The sequence below is a fragment of the Eptesicus fuscus genome, chromosome 2, assembly GCF_027574615.1.
Source record: "Eptesicus fuscus isolate TK198812 chromosome 2, DD_ASM_mEF_20220401, whole genome shotgun sequence".
NCBI classification, from domain to species: Eukaryota; Metazoa; Chordata; class Mammalia; order Chiroptera; family Vespertilionidae; genus Eptesicus; species Eptesicus fuscus.
Genome location: NC_072474.1, coordinates 83024162 through 83040284, shown reverse-complemented (window position 1 = coordinate 83040284; position 16123 = coordinate 83024162). Strand labels below are relative to the sequence as shown.

General features: G+C 43.0%; 2 protein-coding genes across 3 annotated transcripts in view; one reads left to right on the top strand and one right to left on the bottom strand.

Moving 5' to 3' along the window:
* Positions 1-6298, top strand: part of POLR2B (RNA polymerase II subunit B) — a 45632-nt gene extending 39334 nt beyond the window's left edge. For both annotated transcript variants that reach the window (XM_008140335.3, XM_054728796.1), the window contains 7 exons: positions 878-1128; positions 1209-1298; positions 1542-1649; positions 2379-2492; positions 3133-3293; positions 5343-5538; positions 6030-6298. In XM_008140335.3, the coding sequence (XP_008138557.1) occupies positions 878-1128; positions 1209-1298; positions 1542-1649; positions 2379-2492; positions 3133-3293; positions 5343-5538; positions 6030-6119 (1010 nt within the window). In that variant the 3' untranslated portion in view covers positions 6120-6298. The remainder of the gene's footprint in view (positions 1-877; positions 1129-1208; positions 1299-1541; positions 1650-2378; positions 2493-3132; positions 3294-5342; positions 5539-6029) is intronic.
* Positions 6208-16123, bottom strand: part of IGFBP7 (insulin like growth factor binding protein 7) — a 72507-nt gene continuing 62591 nt past the window's right edge. The window contains exons 2-5 of the mRNA XM_008140334.3: positions 12080-12189; positions 8478-8594; positions 7750-7876; positions 6208-6461 (exon numbers count right to left, since the gene is read on the bottom strand). Of these exons, the coding sequence (XP_008138556.1) occupies positions 6442-6461; positions 7750-7876; positions 8478-8594; positions 12080-12189 (374 nt within the window). The 3' untranslated portion in view covers positions 6208-6441. The remainder of the gene's footprint in view (positions 6462-7749; positions 7877-8477; positions 8595-12079; positions 12190-16123) is intronic.

Genomic DNA, 16123 nt, shown 5'->3' with positions numbered 1-16123 from the left:
ACCGACACCCACAAATATGTATACGGTATTATGGATAGAATGTCCTAGGGAAATGGGGTATCTTTGCTTCAATTTTGACTTCTAATAGTATTGCATGAAGTACAGTGGGTTTTGTTTCCCTGGGCATCTTCCTATTACTCCGTTTCCTGGGATGGTTCTATATAATAGTGAATTGGTGTCCCGATTTACATAAGATAACATTGAAAATTTCTGTGGGAGGATGTGTGTAGAGGCCATAGATATATTCTCATGTAATATAGAGGTCAGAAGATGGCAACACACTTATCCAAGGTCACCCAGCAGATGGAGAATTTGATTTTCCAGTGCTCAGTCTAGTGCTTTTTAGAGTTCAGAATAATTTATAATATTTGGAACTAGAGGGCCCAGTGCACGAATTTGTGCACGAGTGGGGTCCCTCGGCCTGGCCTGCAGGATTGGGCCAAAACCAGCTCTCCGACATCCCCCAAGGGGTCCCGGATTGCGTGAGGGTGCAGGCCAGGCTGAGAGATCCCATTGGTGCACGATTGGAGCCAGGGAGGGACACGGGAGGGCTCCGGGGTGTGTCCGGCCTGTCTCGTTCAGTCCCAATCGGCCAGACCCCAGCAGCAAGCTAACCTACTGGTTGGAGTGTCTGTCCCCTGGTGGTCAGTACACCTCATAGTGAGTGGTTGGTTGTTCCGCTGTTTGGTCTATTTGCATATTAGCTTTTCATTATATAGGATGGTCATGGTGTGTTAGAGATTCCTGTTAACTTCTCAGACTTAGAATTGATTTATGTATTTGGTTTTTAATCTTTGTGGAGAGGATTATGTGACATTTTAAATACTTTTCTATGTGGTAGTACCATTCTAGAAATGCCATGTCTGTTTCTTTTTAGGTATGAGGCATGCCATATATGACAAGCTGGATGATGATGGTCTGATAGCTCCCGGGGTCCGTGTATCGGGAGATGATGTTATTATAGGCAAAACAGTCACCCTGCCTGAAAATGAAGATGAACTGGAGAGCACTAATAGACGCTATACCAAGAGAGACTGTAGCACTTTTCTCAGGACCAGTGAGACAGGCATTGTGGACCAAGTTATGGTAACTCTCAACCAGGAAGGATATAAATTTTGTAAAATAAGGGTGAGTATAGCTTTGTCATATCGCTATTTATGGAAAATAAACCAGATTGACTTAACTAACCTATTTTTATATGAATTCAGGTACGCTCTGTTAGAATTCCACAGATTGGAGACAAATTTGCCAGTCGACATGGTCAAAAGGGTACTTGTGGTATTCAGTATAGACAAGAGGTAGGTATTTTTTATCTGCCTCACTCCTAACCCAGAGTTTTAACATTTTATAAATCAAATGATTTAACTTAAGAGCCCAAAGGTGATAAAGGCTTGACTTTTAATTTTAGTGTTGAATAAGTATATGAACATGCTGTATTGGACAGAATTTAGGACACAGAAAAGTTCAGATAAGAGGGATCAGTTCTTGTTCCATAGCTAAGAGATTTAAGTTTAAGATTTTTTTAAAAAATTCATTTATAGGATATGCCTTTCACCTGCGAAGGAATCACCCCTGATATCATCATAAATCCCCATGCCATCCCCTCTCGTATGACAATTGGTCACTTGATTGAATGTCTTCAAGGGAAGGTAAGAGGTTTTCTTTAACAGTATGGGTTCCAAATTGATGTTCTTTCCAAAATGATGATAGGTAATTTCTCTTATATTTAACTCAGGGTACTTTGGAAAAAGCTAATGTGGCATAATCATAACCAATCACAAATTGTTTATGATTAATTATGCCTTTTTTCTTTTTGCAAAAAAATTGCAGTTATAGGTAAGTCAGAATTTTTATAAAATTTACTATATCAAAGCAGTATATATATATAAATATATATATGTTGATTACCCTTTTTACTGGTTCTTTTCTATAGATAAGAGTTAACTCATTGATGGTTAGTTCGTTGAGAACTTAAATTTATAGCTATATTATTAGCTGTGTGTGCATCTTTTGGTGGAGGTTTTTCTATTTTTAAGTATCTTGTTAGGGTAGAATGGCTGCAGCTTAACAAGTAGAGTAATTGGTTTTAGGGCATTAAAATGTATTTTCCTTGAGCCATAGGAAGTGTTTAGAAGTCTCTCTCTTTTTTTAAATTTTCTCATGGATAGCTTCCTATTTGAAGACTTATAATTGAGTTTTTATTTTTTAGGTAACTTATAAATACTATGTTAATAAAATGAACCTATGATATTATACCTTTCCATAACAGATTTTTTAAAGTTCAGAATGAGCTTTTTTAATTGAATATATTTTTGATACAGCTTTCTAAGGGAAAATAGAAGGAAGCAGCCTTTTAAAGATTACTTTTTTTGGTAAAGGTTTCAGCTAACAAGGGTGAAATTGGTGATGCCACTCCATTTAATGATGCCGTTAATGTGCAGAAGATTTCTAACCTTTTGTCTGATTATGGCTACCATCTCAGAGGAAATGAGGTATGTTTGTGCTTATGTATTTTTTTGTATGTGTGTAGTTTCATTCTTTTTTTTAAAACATATTTTTATTGATTTCAGAGAGGAAGGGAGAGGAGAGAGAGATAGAAACATCAATGATGAAAAAGAATCATTCATCGGCTGCCTCCTGCATGCCCCTTACAGGGAATCAAGCCTGCAACCCTCGTATAAAACTGTGACCTCTGGGTTCATAGGTTGACACTCAACCAGTGAGCCACACTGGCCAGGCCCTTATTCTTTTGTATGCTTACATTTTATTCCATTGAATGGCTGTATCAATGTAGTTTCATTCTTAAAGAATTTAAACCTTTTATTGAAGTATATACTTCAAATATGTGTACAAATTATAAATGTATAGCTTGAATTTTCACAAAGTGAACATACCCATGTGACTGGCCTCCACATCCTGAAAATTAAATGACCAGAACTCTTTTATGCATAGATGCCCCCTCTTGTGTCTCCCTCCAGTAACTAGCTCCCCCGCTTCACTCTATTGACATCTAACAGTATAGATTATTTTTTCTGTTTTGATTTTTATATAGATGGAATCATACAGTGTATGTACATATATTCTTTGAACTTGTTCAATATTTTTAAGTCTGTGCTTCAAAATCTGTTTCAGGTCTTGTACAATGGATTCACTGGTAGAAAGATCACATCACAAATTTTCATTGGCCCCACTTATTACCAGCGTTTGAAGCATATGGTGGATGACAAGATTCATTCTCGTGCTAGGGGGCCTATTCAGATTCTTAACAGACAGCCCATGGAGGGTAGATCCCGGTAAGAGAGCTGTATCATTGTCAATGACATAGTTCACATAGTAAAGGCAAGATAAATGTTTATTTCATTCCCTTTACTTATCAGCTAATGAGTTGGTTATCTAGCATCCTTCAAAGTTGACCAGTGATTTGTTTTTCAGTAATAACATTAGAAACTCAGCTGATTTCATGTTTTTGTGTATTAAGAATACTAAGGAAGCCATCACCATCCACCAGTCTGGTGATCTGAACAATGCATTTTATTTCACCCCCATGCTGGGAAAACCTCTCATTCACTCGTTTTTTCCACTCCTTTTGCCAGCAGCAGTTTATCATTTCAGGCTTGATTGCCTGGGAGACTCATTCATTGAAAAGCTACTTTATTGAGATCAAATTTTGTTACTCATTTTTGAGTACAGAGTTGAATTCTAGTAAGTTAAATGATAGCATGATAAGACTCAACTCTGTACTACATTGTATTTTATGAGGAAAATTACCTATATATATAAAAGGCTAATATGCTAAGTGTTCCTCCCTCCATCCGACTGGTCACTATGATGTGCACTGACCACTAGGGGGCAGACACTCAATGCAGGAGCTGCCATGACGTGCACTGGCCATTTACAGGGAAATGGCACCACAGACCTGGCTCCCACAAAGCAACATTCGGCTTCCCCCAAGTGGGATACAGGCCTCATCACCACCCTGGAGTGACAGCCCACCAAATCACAGCTGATGCTGCCGAGACCCCATGGTGCAAAACGCGGCCCACAGCCCAGTCCAGCCCAGAAACAGCGGCTGTAGGCTCCGGGTAATGATGTCACGTAGCAACGCCTGGCTTTCTTTCCCTAGCGACTAGCCTCCTTGGAGTTTCTTCAGCCCAGGAAGATGACTTTGCTTTATAGCCAGGTGCAAACATTTTACACTTTAACCAAATGTCTGTGAAGTTTTTTCCTGTGTCATGCCTCATCTCATTTGATCCTCACAGAAGTCCTGGAGTAGGTAGATAGGAGACTTGGTGGAATCCTATTTTCTTTTCATGAGCTGGAAAATGGAGATTTAGAAAGCTTAGAAACTTGATCCGACTGAAAAGAAGTAAGAAATGGTGGACCTTGAAAATGACTTCAGGTTTTCTCACTGCGCAGAATATAGTCAAACACTGCTGCAGTTAGATATTTTACCCTTTGTTCGTCCTGCATGATCTACAATAATAATGTGCTTTGTGTTGATATTTACTGCTGTGTTGCTGACAGTTACCTGAAAGAGAAGTTGGGGTGCTTCACTGGACTGGAAAAAGTTTAGCTACATCAGAAAAGCAGTTCTAATTAAAGCAAGTTTATTCTATATGTAAGGCTAAGTTTACTCGCACATGCGTGATACATATAAAGCTCTTGTGCCAATCACATGCTTGTGTTTCGATCTGTCATTGATGATTGTGAATTTGGTTGACAATTCTATTATAGAGAAAGGGCGAATAGTGTTGTTAAAACACTTCTTCTAATTAATTTCAACGTGCATGAATTCGTGCACTGGACCACTAGTATGCTATATGAGAGAATCTAATGTGTTTACTCTATGTTGGGACCTTCTAATGCACATTAAATAGTTGGTAGACTTCTCTGCTTCCCCCCATGTAGAAAAAATGCTAGTATATACAAATTAGAGTCTAATTCTTCTTTACTAATGTCATTCTTTACCTATGCCATTAGTCACGGTGCTGTTGATATCTATATATATAAAAGGCTAATATGCAAAGTGCCCCCTTGGGAGTTCAACCAGGAGAATGGGAGCTCGTTCGCTTGCTATGATGTGTGCTGACCACCAGGGGGCGGTGCAGAACATGGCGGGTGACCAGCGGTGACGGTGGGGCGCTGAGGGAGTGAGGGAAGGTGGAGGCAGGGGAAGCAGTGTGGGGGAGGCGTGCAGGTGGCGAGGGAAGGAGGAGGCAGAGGCGGGGAACCTGATCGGCCCTAATCGCCGGCCAGGCCGAGGGACCCTACCTGTGCACAAATTTTGTGCCCTGGGCCTCTAGTAGAAAATAATACAAAATAATCTGTTTTTCTCTTAACAGGGATGGTGGCCTGCGTTTTGGAGAAATGGAACGAGACTGTCAGATTGCCCATGGGGCAGCCCAGTTTTTAAGGGAAAGACTGTTTGAGGCATCAGATCCATATCAGGTTCATGTTTGCAATCTTTGTGGAATAATGGCGATTGCTAACACCAGGACCCATACGTATGAATGCAGGGGCTGTCGGAATAAAACCCAGGTGCGTATAGACTTTCTGGCCAGTTGTTAACTGTTTAGGATATAACCATGTTGGGCTAATTACCCAGGCAGATGTAGTGTGATGGGACAGATTGGCATTTTCACAATTTTGAACAGCATGCCTCTGTAAGATTCCTAGTTTTAAATGAGGAAAAAAAAATTTGATTTTTTCCTAAAAACAGTTTAAACATTACTATGTTAATATCACTAAGCTGTTCATTTTTTCAGAAAAAGCCTTGTACAGGAACTTTTCAAAAGCGGGTTTTTAAAAAGCCTTTTACTTAAGGAGGGTGCTTATGTCTGGCAGAAAGGGTCAAATACCAAAGCCTATTAGGAGAAAGAATCACCTTGGGCCAAGTTAGTAGAATGAGTTGTATCAGCCTTTCCATTTGTTCATCATCTTCAGCACCAAGTCTTTGCCTTTTTTTGGGGTAGGGAAGTAGGCTCATTTCAGTATAACTTTGCTAATTACTTTTTTTCTCTTTCTTTCAGATTTCTTTGGTGCGAATGCCTTATGCATGCAAACTGTTGTTTCAGGAGCTTATGTCTATGAGTATTGCACCTCGAATGATGAGTGTTTAGCTCTTTCAAAAGATTCTCAACAAGACACTTATAAATGCCTTTTGTGTCTTATTTTTATGATACGGCTTTTAAAAATAACAAATATGTGTTACATTGTGAGAAAAAGCATTTTATTTGTTTTGTTTGATGATATGCATGCTTTTCTTCTGTAAATAGGTAATAAATTTTTGTAGATAGTCTTGATGTGTTATCTTTATGTAAAGTTGGTGATATAACTAAGGTGTTAGTGGACTGGATGAAAAGAAACTGGTTATTAGGCAAGAACAGGGTAGTAGTTATCCATGACTACGTTTAGCTATGCAGACTAATATATTCTTCAGGTTTATAGCTTGGCACTTTCACCTGTTTAAAAAAAAGAAAAAAATTAGTTACATGTATGTACATGGTTGACTTTCTAATTTTTAGGTAGCTTAGTGTTTCCAAATAAATGATGTTAAAATGTGGGGGATAAAGGATATGTAACTGTATAGATGATAGATGGTGGAGTGCTCTTTAGAATTTGAGCTATACAATTTTAAATGTGGAAGGCAATTTTGTTGTATTGGTCTGTGTGTAAGAGATGGACTTTTTTTTTTTATTGACTTCAGAATGGAAGTGAGGGAGAGAGAGGTAGAAACATCAATGATGAGAGAGAATCATTGATCGGCTACCTCCTGCACGTCCCCTACTGGGGATTGAGCCCGCAACCCGGGCATGTGCCCTTGACCAGGAATCAAACCTGGGACCCTCCAGTCCGAAGGCCGACGCTCTGATCACTGAGCCAAACCAGCCAGGGCAAGAGATGGACTTTACAGAACTGGCAGAGCACATTTCACAAACCAGCAAGTTGAGATCCAGAGAGGGTAAGGACCTTTCCTTTGTCATCCAGCTGTCATTCACAATTTAAAGTGGAATAGTGGCAGAGCTGAGACTCAAACATATGACTCTTAGCTCTATCTGTTTCATCTCCTGGCTTTACACATCTTGGCTGAAGAGAATCTGATCAAACATCTTTACTTGGTATTTCTTCCTTTCATACCACAGATGAGTGATCCACACAGAGGAATGGTTTGACAAATGCTGATAATAAATTTTGTTCTTATTTTTGGCTTAAGGAAAAGCCAATCCAGACATCAGTCTAATAGAACTATATACTTGTAAAGTAGTATCATTCTGATACTACTAGGATGGGTGCTTAAGAGGAAGCTTTGACACGAGAGTGGATAGAGGCAGAACAGAGTTGGGTACTTGCCAATATACTCTCCTCTCTGGCTTTTTTAAACAACGAGCTCAAAGGGAAGGACCCACAATCATTTCCTTTTAAATGGGAATTTAATATAATAGTCACAACACCAAGGAAAAATGCCATGTGGATAGTCATGGGAAATGTAAGCCATCCCAGTCAAGTTTGAGTTTTTGTCTCATGTATAAGGTGAAAGCATCTGAGTCTACTGTAATAACAGCATTCCATCAACCGCCCGGATGTACTTCTGGAGCTGTGTGCTCTACATTTTGATTACACACTTAATGCCCCTGTGGATTCCTGACATTACAGAATTTCATTAAGGGCTGTCGGATACTTTCTAACTTGGTTCTGTTCTTCATTAAGCAAAAGCACTAGTCCTTAAGTGGCCTTGAGATTAGTGCCTACCTTTAGTCACTGGTATTTCATGTAAGCTGTCGACCACTGTAATTTTTGCTGATGCTGAAGCTTGTCCTTGGGAGTTGGATGCATGGCACTCATATTCTCCAGCATCTTCCTTACTGAGTGGAGATAACTGTGAACGGAAAAGAATCTTTAGTGCCTCTATGCTGGTCCTCTCTTTTTCTAGTGGTCTCAATGAAGTCGTTTTGTTTCCTAAGATAACTAGGGAATTCACAGCAAAGATACTGCTAGAAATAGTGCTAGACCTGTCCTAGGAGAATTATACAACTACTGGATTTGGTCTGCTGGGGAGATGCTGAGGAAATGTTACCTACAACTTTCGGTCACACTGCAGAGGTTAACAACTGGAGAGGTGCACACAGCAGTTGGAGGAAGACCTTGATAGGGTGGGTGTATGATCTTGGTACTGCACAGTGAGTATCTACAACTATCAAAGGTCAAGTAAAATAACTATTAATCAGTACTTGATTAAAGTACTTAATGCGTGGATCAGGTCTGAGAGAATTTTGCTTTGAAGTAGAGGGAAAAAAATTAGTTCTTATTTGTTGGTCATTGCCAAACATCCCATGAACTTCAGCTGTTCTCAGCTGCATCTGGAAGTGGAGCAGCAGCTCCGTGTGAGTGCTTCCAGCCGGGCAGTGCACCGGGCGTCTCTGCCAGGCCCGCCGTGTCTGATTCCAACAACGAGAGCCCTGCCAGCTCCTGCTACTCACCAGCACCCAGCCCGTTACTTCATGCTTTTCTGGGCCACCTCGGGTCTGAATGGCCAGGTTGTCCCGGTCACCAGGCAAGAGTTCTGTCCTGTGAAATCTGTTATCGTCCTTTTTTACCTGCAAAAAAGAGGGAAATAGTCTGCATTCTCTGCCCTGAATCATCAACTTGGAAGTGACCACATTTCTATAATGGCACAAGGAGTACATCAGATTTTTTAACTGGATTAAAACTAGCAATTTTCATATTACTTTTTCCTGAACAGGTACATAAAATATAGATCCTCTTATCCCTGTCAGTTTCCCTCCCCATATTTTAAATTATATAACCTTATATGTATTAATGTATTTTTCTGCATGCTTGGGGAATACACATCATACTCCTGCCACTGGACACCATCATTTACTTATGCCCTTATAAATCCTGCTTCTCTGTGCTGGGCCTTTTCTTGCTTCCCAAGACGTGTTTGAGTGGCAAATGGTATCACCCAGTGCTAGGTAGGTTTGATGCTTGGGATCTTCTGCAGGAGCCCAGATGCCAGGGGTTCTTTCTGCAACAGCCTCATCAATGAAAAACAGTAGGTTTAGTTAAATACCACTTCTTTGTTTTGAGGGCTAAGGGTTCATCAAATATTTACTAAAGTCCTGAGAACAAAAACGTCTGTCAAATAAATGCCTATGTCATTCTCATGACAAAACTTGCTGCCTATCCCTGTGTGTATCATGAGATTCAGGATGGGTTAAGAAATGCAGTTTCCTTGGTTTGAGGCCAATAGTAACTTTCCCCCTTTTTATGAAGGCAAACTATGGCCTAGGCCGGGTGGCTCAGTTGTTCAGAGTGTCGTCCCATGAACCAAAAGATTGAGGGTTCTATTCCCAGTCAGGGCACATATCTAGGTTGCAGGTTAACATCACAAGATAACTACTGACCAGGAAATCACAGACCACTCAGGCTGTGACCACCATAGAACTGTTGCTGTTGCCTGGTGTCTGGAGAGAAGGGGTGTCCTGATAGTTCAGGTGTTGCTGAGAATCCTGGAGCATGAAAGACATGCCACCTTTGAACCTCAGTGTTCTAATATTTATACCCAAAAACCAGTTCTGTGCTTTAAAGTGGAGTTGGACATGGGAATGCATAGAAAGCCTGTATTCTCAGCAGTTTGGTTACAAGGACAGTGGAGAGAGAACAAAAGTCCTGTTTAATTATTTAAGCCATGACTTTTAAAGTGAATTGACATGGCCCAAAGTAAGAAATACATTTTGCATTGTGACGTGGAACATACCAAAGGAAGGTTTTAGGAAATGATGCCTTTACTAAAAGTGATGCCTTAAGATATTTTCTGTTCTATTTTTTATTTTTAAGAAAATGCTGGCTGTGATTCCTACATTACACTCAGAACTCACTGGTGGTTCATGATCTGCAGGTTGAAACAACTGCTTTATGCCACCCATGTGACAAATTACACGCTGAAGGCAGAGGGAAATCAGCAGAGTCTAGCAGCTGCGTTTTTGCTTGTTTCTGGCAAATTTGTAGAAAATTATTTTTTCCTTTCCCCCAACTCCCCTCCCCCCAGTTGACAAGCCCTAGGGAAGCCCATGGGATCTGCCCCACACAATCGGGGAAGCTTAAAGGAAAAGATTCCCGGGGCAGATTTATTCCCCGGGTATGTGTACGTTAGCTGGGAAGGGGCAGAAGAAGGGCTGGAGAAATTATTCTGCTGGATTTGTCAATAGGTCACACGCCTTGGACACTTGGGTCACCCTGGTTTCCACTGTGTAATCCCTAGAGTGCTGCAGAGCTTTGTGTGGACATTCTTTGGAAATATTGTTCCTCTGCCTCTCCTCCTCCCCCCCTCCCCGCCCCCCAAACAAACCAGTAGCCTCCAAACAAGAAAAGAGGAACAGCAGCTTTCGCCATGAAGGCCAGAAGGTACACGCCCATCAGCTGCATTTTTGCTCTTCATTGCTTCTCACTCCCCTTTAAAAAAATAACTTATTGAGGTGAAATTTCACTGCTTCCTTTAACAAATTTCAGCTGCAAAGGATAGTTGTAATGCAGCTGGTGCTGTCCCTGCCCACCCCCAGGCATTTTCTGGGGAAAAACGCTGACTTCATTCCCACCAGAGGGCCTGATGGGGGCGATGCAGCCTTCTGGCCACATGGGGGCGTCAGAGGCTGGCAGGTGATCCAATGTGAATCAAGGTCCTACGGGGGAATTGTACAATGCAGTAGAGAGAGGGGAACAAAATTTCCTCTGGGATCATGAAGCCGTGATAATGTGAACTTGGCGCTGCCAGTGACAATATCGCTCACAGTGAGGAGGAAGCAAAGAATAAGACCAGTACATTGGGAGCAGAGTCAAGGCTGGGCACACTGTATCTGGATCCAGCTGCCCTTGAAGTTGGAATCACCACCCACTCGACCTCCCACCCCCATTATTTTTGCCTAGACTAGTTTGAAGTGAGTTCTACAACTTGCAACAAAAAGAGTTCTGGTGCCAAAATCCCTCCCAGAGTTCCAGAAACTGCTCCTCTGGTCAGACACCAAGCAAACAAAATAATCAAGTGACCGTCATTCATCTTAGAACTTGCTAGAGAAGTAAACCTGCTACAGATAAGTGTCTGGTTATCCTTTTTTACGGAAATAGATTTCCTTTTTGTTTGCACTAGTCTGATGAAATTTACTTAATAGGATTTTTGTGGGGGGGGGGGTGCTAAAAACAAGTCAAAATATACAAATAGGGAAATATAAAATACTGTACAGGGCAATCATTAAGTATTTGACCTGGCAAATATTTTCCCTTCTACAGACATGCTGAGAATATGTTGTCCTTCAAATCAGAAGATAGTTACACAAAACAATACGACCTGAAGGGAAACATTTCCAGGAATAGTAACTAACAAGTGGTGCCAACGACATATCTGACAAGCCAAGTGATTTTACCTGCCTTTATGTAATCTTTCCAAGGATTATAAGCTACTTTCATGACACAGAGGAGGAAACTGAGGCTTAGGGCAGTGGCTCTCAATCTAGGTAATTTTTTCCCCCAGGGGACATTGGCAATGTCCGGAGAATTGTCACAAGTGAGGGGGTGGGTGCTACTGGCATGTAATGGGTAGAGGCCAGGGATACTGCTAAACACCTTACAAGGCATAGGGCAGCCCCCACAACACAGAATTATCTGCCTTAAAGTATCAACAGTGCTTGAGGCTAAGAAATCCTGACTTAGAACTCAGCTAACCTGGCTAAGGAACTCACCCTCCAAGGGGCACACCCCTCTCCATGCACGCACATGCTGACACTCATACTGAAGCACAGGCATGCTCACACATGCACAACGAGGGTGAGTTTGGGCGTTCAGCATTATAGTTTCCCAGCTCCTGAGGCTCCCTGCTCCAGCACTGCTAACAAAAGCAGAGCAGGGGCTATTTGGAGGTCAGTAAAAATGTTGGTTAGATCCCAGGGACATTTCTAGAAGATTGCCATAGGTCTCATGGAGGAGCAGCAGGCAATGGAACCACTGAGGGTTTCAGGTTAGTACCGTCCTTGTGCAGTGAGAGGAGCACGTCGGTCCAGGATGTGTTCTTAAAGTCTGTGTCACTGACCTTGTTCCAGATGAGGACAGGGGTTGGGATTCCGATGACCTCACAGCTCAAGTACACCTTGGCACCAGTGACATTCCAGATGTTCTTGGGGGGAGTCACAATGGAAGGACCTACAAGAGAGGGCACAAAGCCAAATGAATTTTTTTAAAGCAATCTTTAGCGTCAGCATGCTAGGAGATCAATACTTGATTATGTTTATGACGCTGTCCCCTCTGTGAATGATCTGAAGCAAATTTCAAAGACCAGGCTGGCATCCCTTGGCCACCAGCATGACTTTAAGCTATGGTTTGAGAATGTGTACATCTAGACAAAAACAAAAATAGGAAGAAAATTTTATTGTTTATAAGGTTTTCTACTCTCTCAAGTCATGCTTAAATGAGTTTGAACTTACCAGCTGTTTTGCATTATCTGGGTCTTTCCAATTAATATAGTGAAAATTTAGTTCCAAAATGTTCCATGTTTTTCTTTCTTGTTTACCAGAATTTTTTTTTTTTTTTTGTGGCAACATACAACAATCTACGAAGATATTTGAAAATGTGCTGAGTACCCTGAAAAGATGGTAGGTAGTTCCTGCCTTAAGAAGCTTGGCATCTGAGGTTGGCGAGTCAGTGGTGATAAGGCAGGGATGGTAACTTTCATCAAAGAGATCAACATGAGGTGCTGGGCGCCCTGGGAGACACTTCTGAACAGAAGTGGCCTGAGTGTTAAGGAAGAAGGTGGAAGGAGGAGGCAGTGGGTAAAAGAGAAGTGGTGACAGATCTACTGGGTGTGACCAGGGCCCCCAAGGAGAGGGCTCTTTCTAGGATTCTCAGGTTCCAGGTCACTGGCAGAGGGCATTGGCAAGTGGGGGCACCTGCGGAAAGCATTGTCTGATTTGAGTCCTGGGTATGGGACCACCCAGGGAGAGCCCAGAGTGACACCTCCTATCCCCTCAATCCTGGCACACATCCCTCGGCCTTCTCTATCATATCCCCTCCAGTGAGAAGGTCCTTAGCACTAACATCAATGTAGGCATCCTTTTTGTGACAGAAGAGCTCTTGGGGTTGGCAAACTCTGGCCTGTGGGCCAAATCTATCCTCTTCCTTGTTTCTACATGGCTTGTGAGTGGTCTTTACATCTTTAAGTGGTTGAAAAAAAAAAGAGTCCTATATAATAAAAGCATAATATGCAAATTAACCGAACAGCCAAACAGAGGAACGACCATCTGGGACCACGCTATGACACCCACTGGCGCCAGGCTAGCCAAGGCGGGTGTGATGTGATTGGTTGGGGGCCCGGCCATCGCCCCATGATCGCCCCACAGAGGGAGGCCCAGGCCACCAGCGATCAACTGGGGGGCTCCACAATCGCCCCAAAGTGGAAGTCCCAGGCCACCAACCGGCAGGCTGCAGTGGGTGGGCGAGGCCTCTCTCTGTGCGGGAAGCCCGGGTCCCGGGTGCCAGAGGGAAGTCAGTGCCAGCAGCAGGGGGAAGGAAGGCCTATTCTTGCACGAATTTCGTGCACCGGGTCCTAGTATATCATAATGTTAAAAATTTAAGAAATTTACAGTTCATTGTCCATAAAATAAAATGTTATTGGGCCCTGGCCGGTTTGGCTCAGTGGATAGAGTGTTGGCCTGTGGACTGAAGGGTCCCATGTTCGATTCTGGTCAAGGGCACATGCCCGGGGTACAGGCTCAATCCCCAGTTGGGGGAATGCAAGGAGGCAGCCAATCAATAATTCTCTCTCATCACTGATGTTTCTATCTCTCCCTCTCCCTTCCTCTAAAAATATATTTTAAAAAATGTTATTGGAATACAGCCATGCTCAGAGTGAAGCATTTATGGCAAAGACTCTTTGGCCTAAAGGATTTACCATTTGGCTCTACACAGAAGACGTGCTGATCCCTGCTCTAATCATGAGAGGCAACCAAACCTAGATAAGACATTACGGGAAAGTCTCAGGACTTCAATGTGTTACGTGTTACCCAGAGCAGATGCAAGTAAACCCAGTGGATGATTTCTGGTCCAGCTCTGAAATGCAACATCTTTTTATTTTAAATTTATTTTTCATTGATTTTAGAAAGAGAAGAAGGTGTGTGTGTGGGGGGAGAAACAAGATTTATTGTTCCCCTTATTCATGCAGTCATTGATAGGTTCTTATATGTGCCCTAACGGGGGTTCGAACCCACAACCTTGGCACATTAGGACCACATTCTAACCAACTGAGCTCTCTGCCAGGGTGAAATGCAACGCTTTGGAAGCCAACAGACACTGAAAGATCTGGCCTCCCTGCTCTTTTCTGCTGAGGTGCCAGCTCCCCAAATCTGCAGGAGAGATGTGCACATCTACTTTTTAACAGGTGGAACCTGGAATTTTACTTCTAACTCTGAATGCCAGGTTTCAGGCCCCCAGTCCCCCAGAGAGACCAGGGACAGTCCACAGAGGAGGGAGCGGAGCTGGGGGCCTGGGCTCTGGGTGGGACAGCCACCACTCCAGGACCAAACCTATCAGGCTCAGTGCGCTTCTCGAGTGAATGAGTTAAGAATTCCCTCCGAATGCCCGGCCGGTGTGGTTCAGTGGTTGAGCGTCATCCTATGAACCAGGAGGTCAGGGTTTGATTCCCGGTCAGGGCATATGTCCAGGTTGCAGGCTCAATCCCAAGTGTGGGGAGTGCAGGAGGTAGCCAATCAGTGATTCTCTCTCATCACTGATGTTTCTATCTCTCTGTCCCTCTCCCTTCCACTCTGAAATAAATAAAAATATATTAAAAAAAGAAAGAAAAGAATTCACTCTGAATCTCAGCTCTCTGCCGCCTGTGTCTTGCAGCCGAATGTCTAACTGCAGGGTCAGCTTGCCTCGGAGTCCTGGGAAAGGCACAACCTCCCCTTAGGCCTGGAAAGTTTTCTGGCATCATCAGCATTCAAGGGACACGAAGTCTCCCCTTTTGCAACAGGCTATTTCCAGCAAACCATTAATTTCTCGAAACGGAAAGGAAATGCTCCCAGCATGTAAGATTTTTCCCACTCATCTGAAGTATTAGAAGCTGATATTTTTTGTTAGTAATCCCTGGGGCATTTTTATCCCCCCTTCCCCCCCCCCCCCCCCAACTTTGCAAGAATGTGCCAAACAATCAAAGTTTTGAAAGCCCAAAATATATTCCATGCTTCCTTCCCTCTGCACCATAGGCCTAAAGAGGAAGCCGGGGGTCTTGGCCGGGGGTCTTGGTTTTTCTGTTGCAAACGTGGATGTGGTGAGCCTGGCGGTGCTGTGTTTATGTGTGTTTCTGGCTGTCTCCGATGCTTCCTAGTCTGACGGCACCAACACAGGACCCTGCAAAGGGCTTGGCCGGGCCTCCCCCCACCCCAGGCTTCCTCCCGGACCCTGGGACTGCAAGGGCTTGGACACCAGAGGACCGGATCTGCTGGACTTTGAACTACTTTCGCTCACCTCTCTGAGGGCCCCCATGTGGCTTTGTCCTCTTTTCCACACGAGGATTTAGCAGGATGACATCAAAGCTCAGGGGATCTCAAGGGACTGTTCCGAGAAGAGATTTGGAGGGCTTGGAACAAAGCTGCCTTTCACGTATTCAAAGCCACACAAGGATTGTCAGGCGTTTTCATTGGGAGGTCTCAGCCTTGCAGCAAAGCCCTGAGTTTAACCTGTGTGTCTCCCTCCAGTCAGGCAGTTAGTCACCTATCTCGGTCAGGGCAGAGAGCGTACAGGGAAGCTTCCCTGCCTGATTTCCCGCCAGGGCATGCTATGGATTCTTCCCAGGGCATAAAATTAAAAACTAAGATAGTCTTTGTTTTAATGTAGTCCAATTTATCAAGTTTTTCTCTTATGATTTGTGTCCGGTTAAAGAAATTTTTGCCTAGCTCAAGTCCAGAGAGATCTCCTGTTTTCTCCTATAAGCTTTATGGTTTCATCTTTCACTTTAGGTTTGTGATCATCTTGAATTAATTTTTGTGTGTGCTATGAAGCAGAGGTCTAGGTTCATCCACTTCCCCCTAAGGATATCTACTTGCCTTGGCATCATTTGCTGAAAAGACCATCCTTTTCCTAT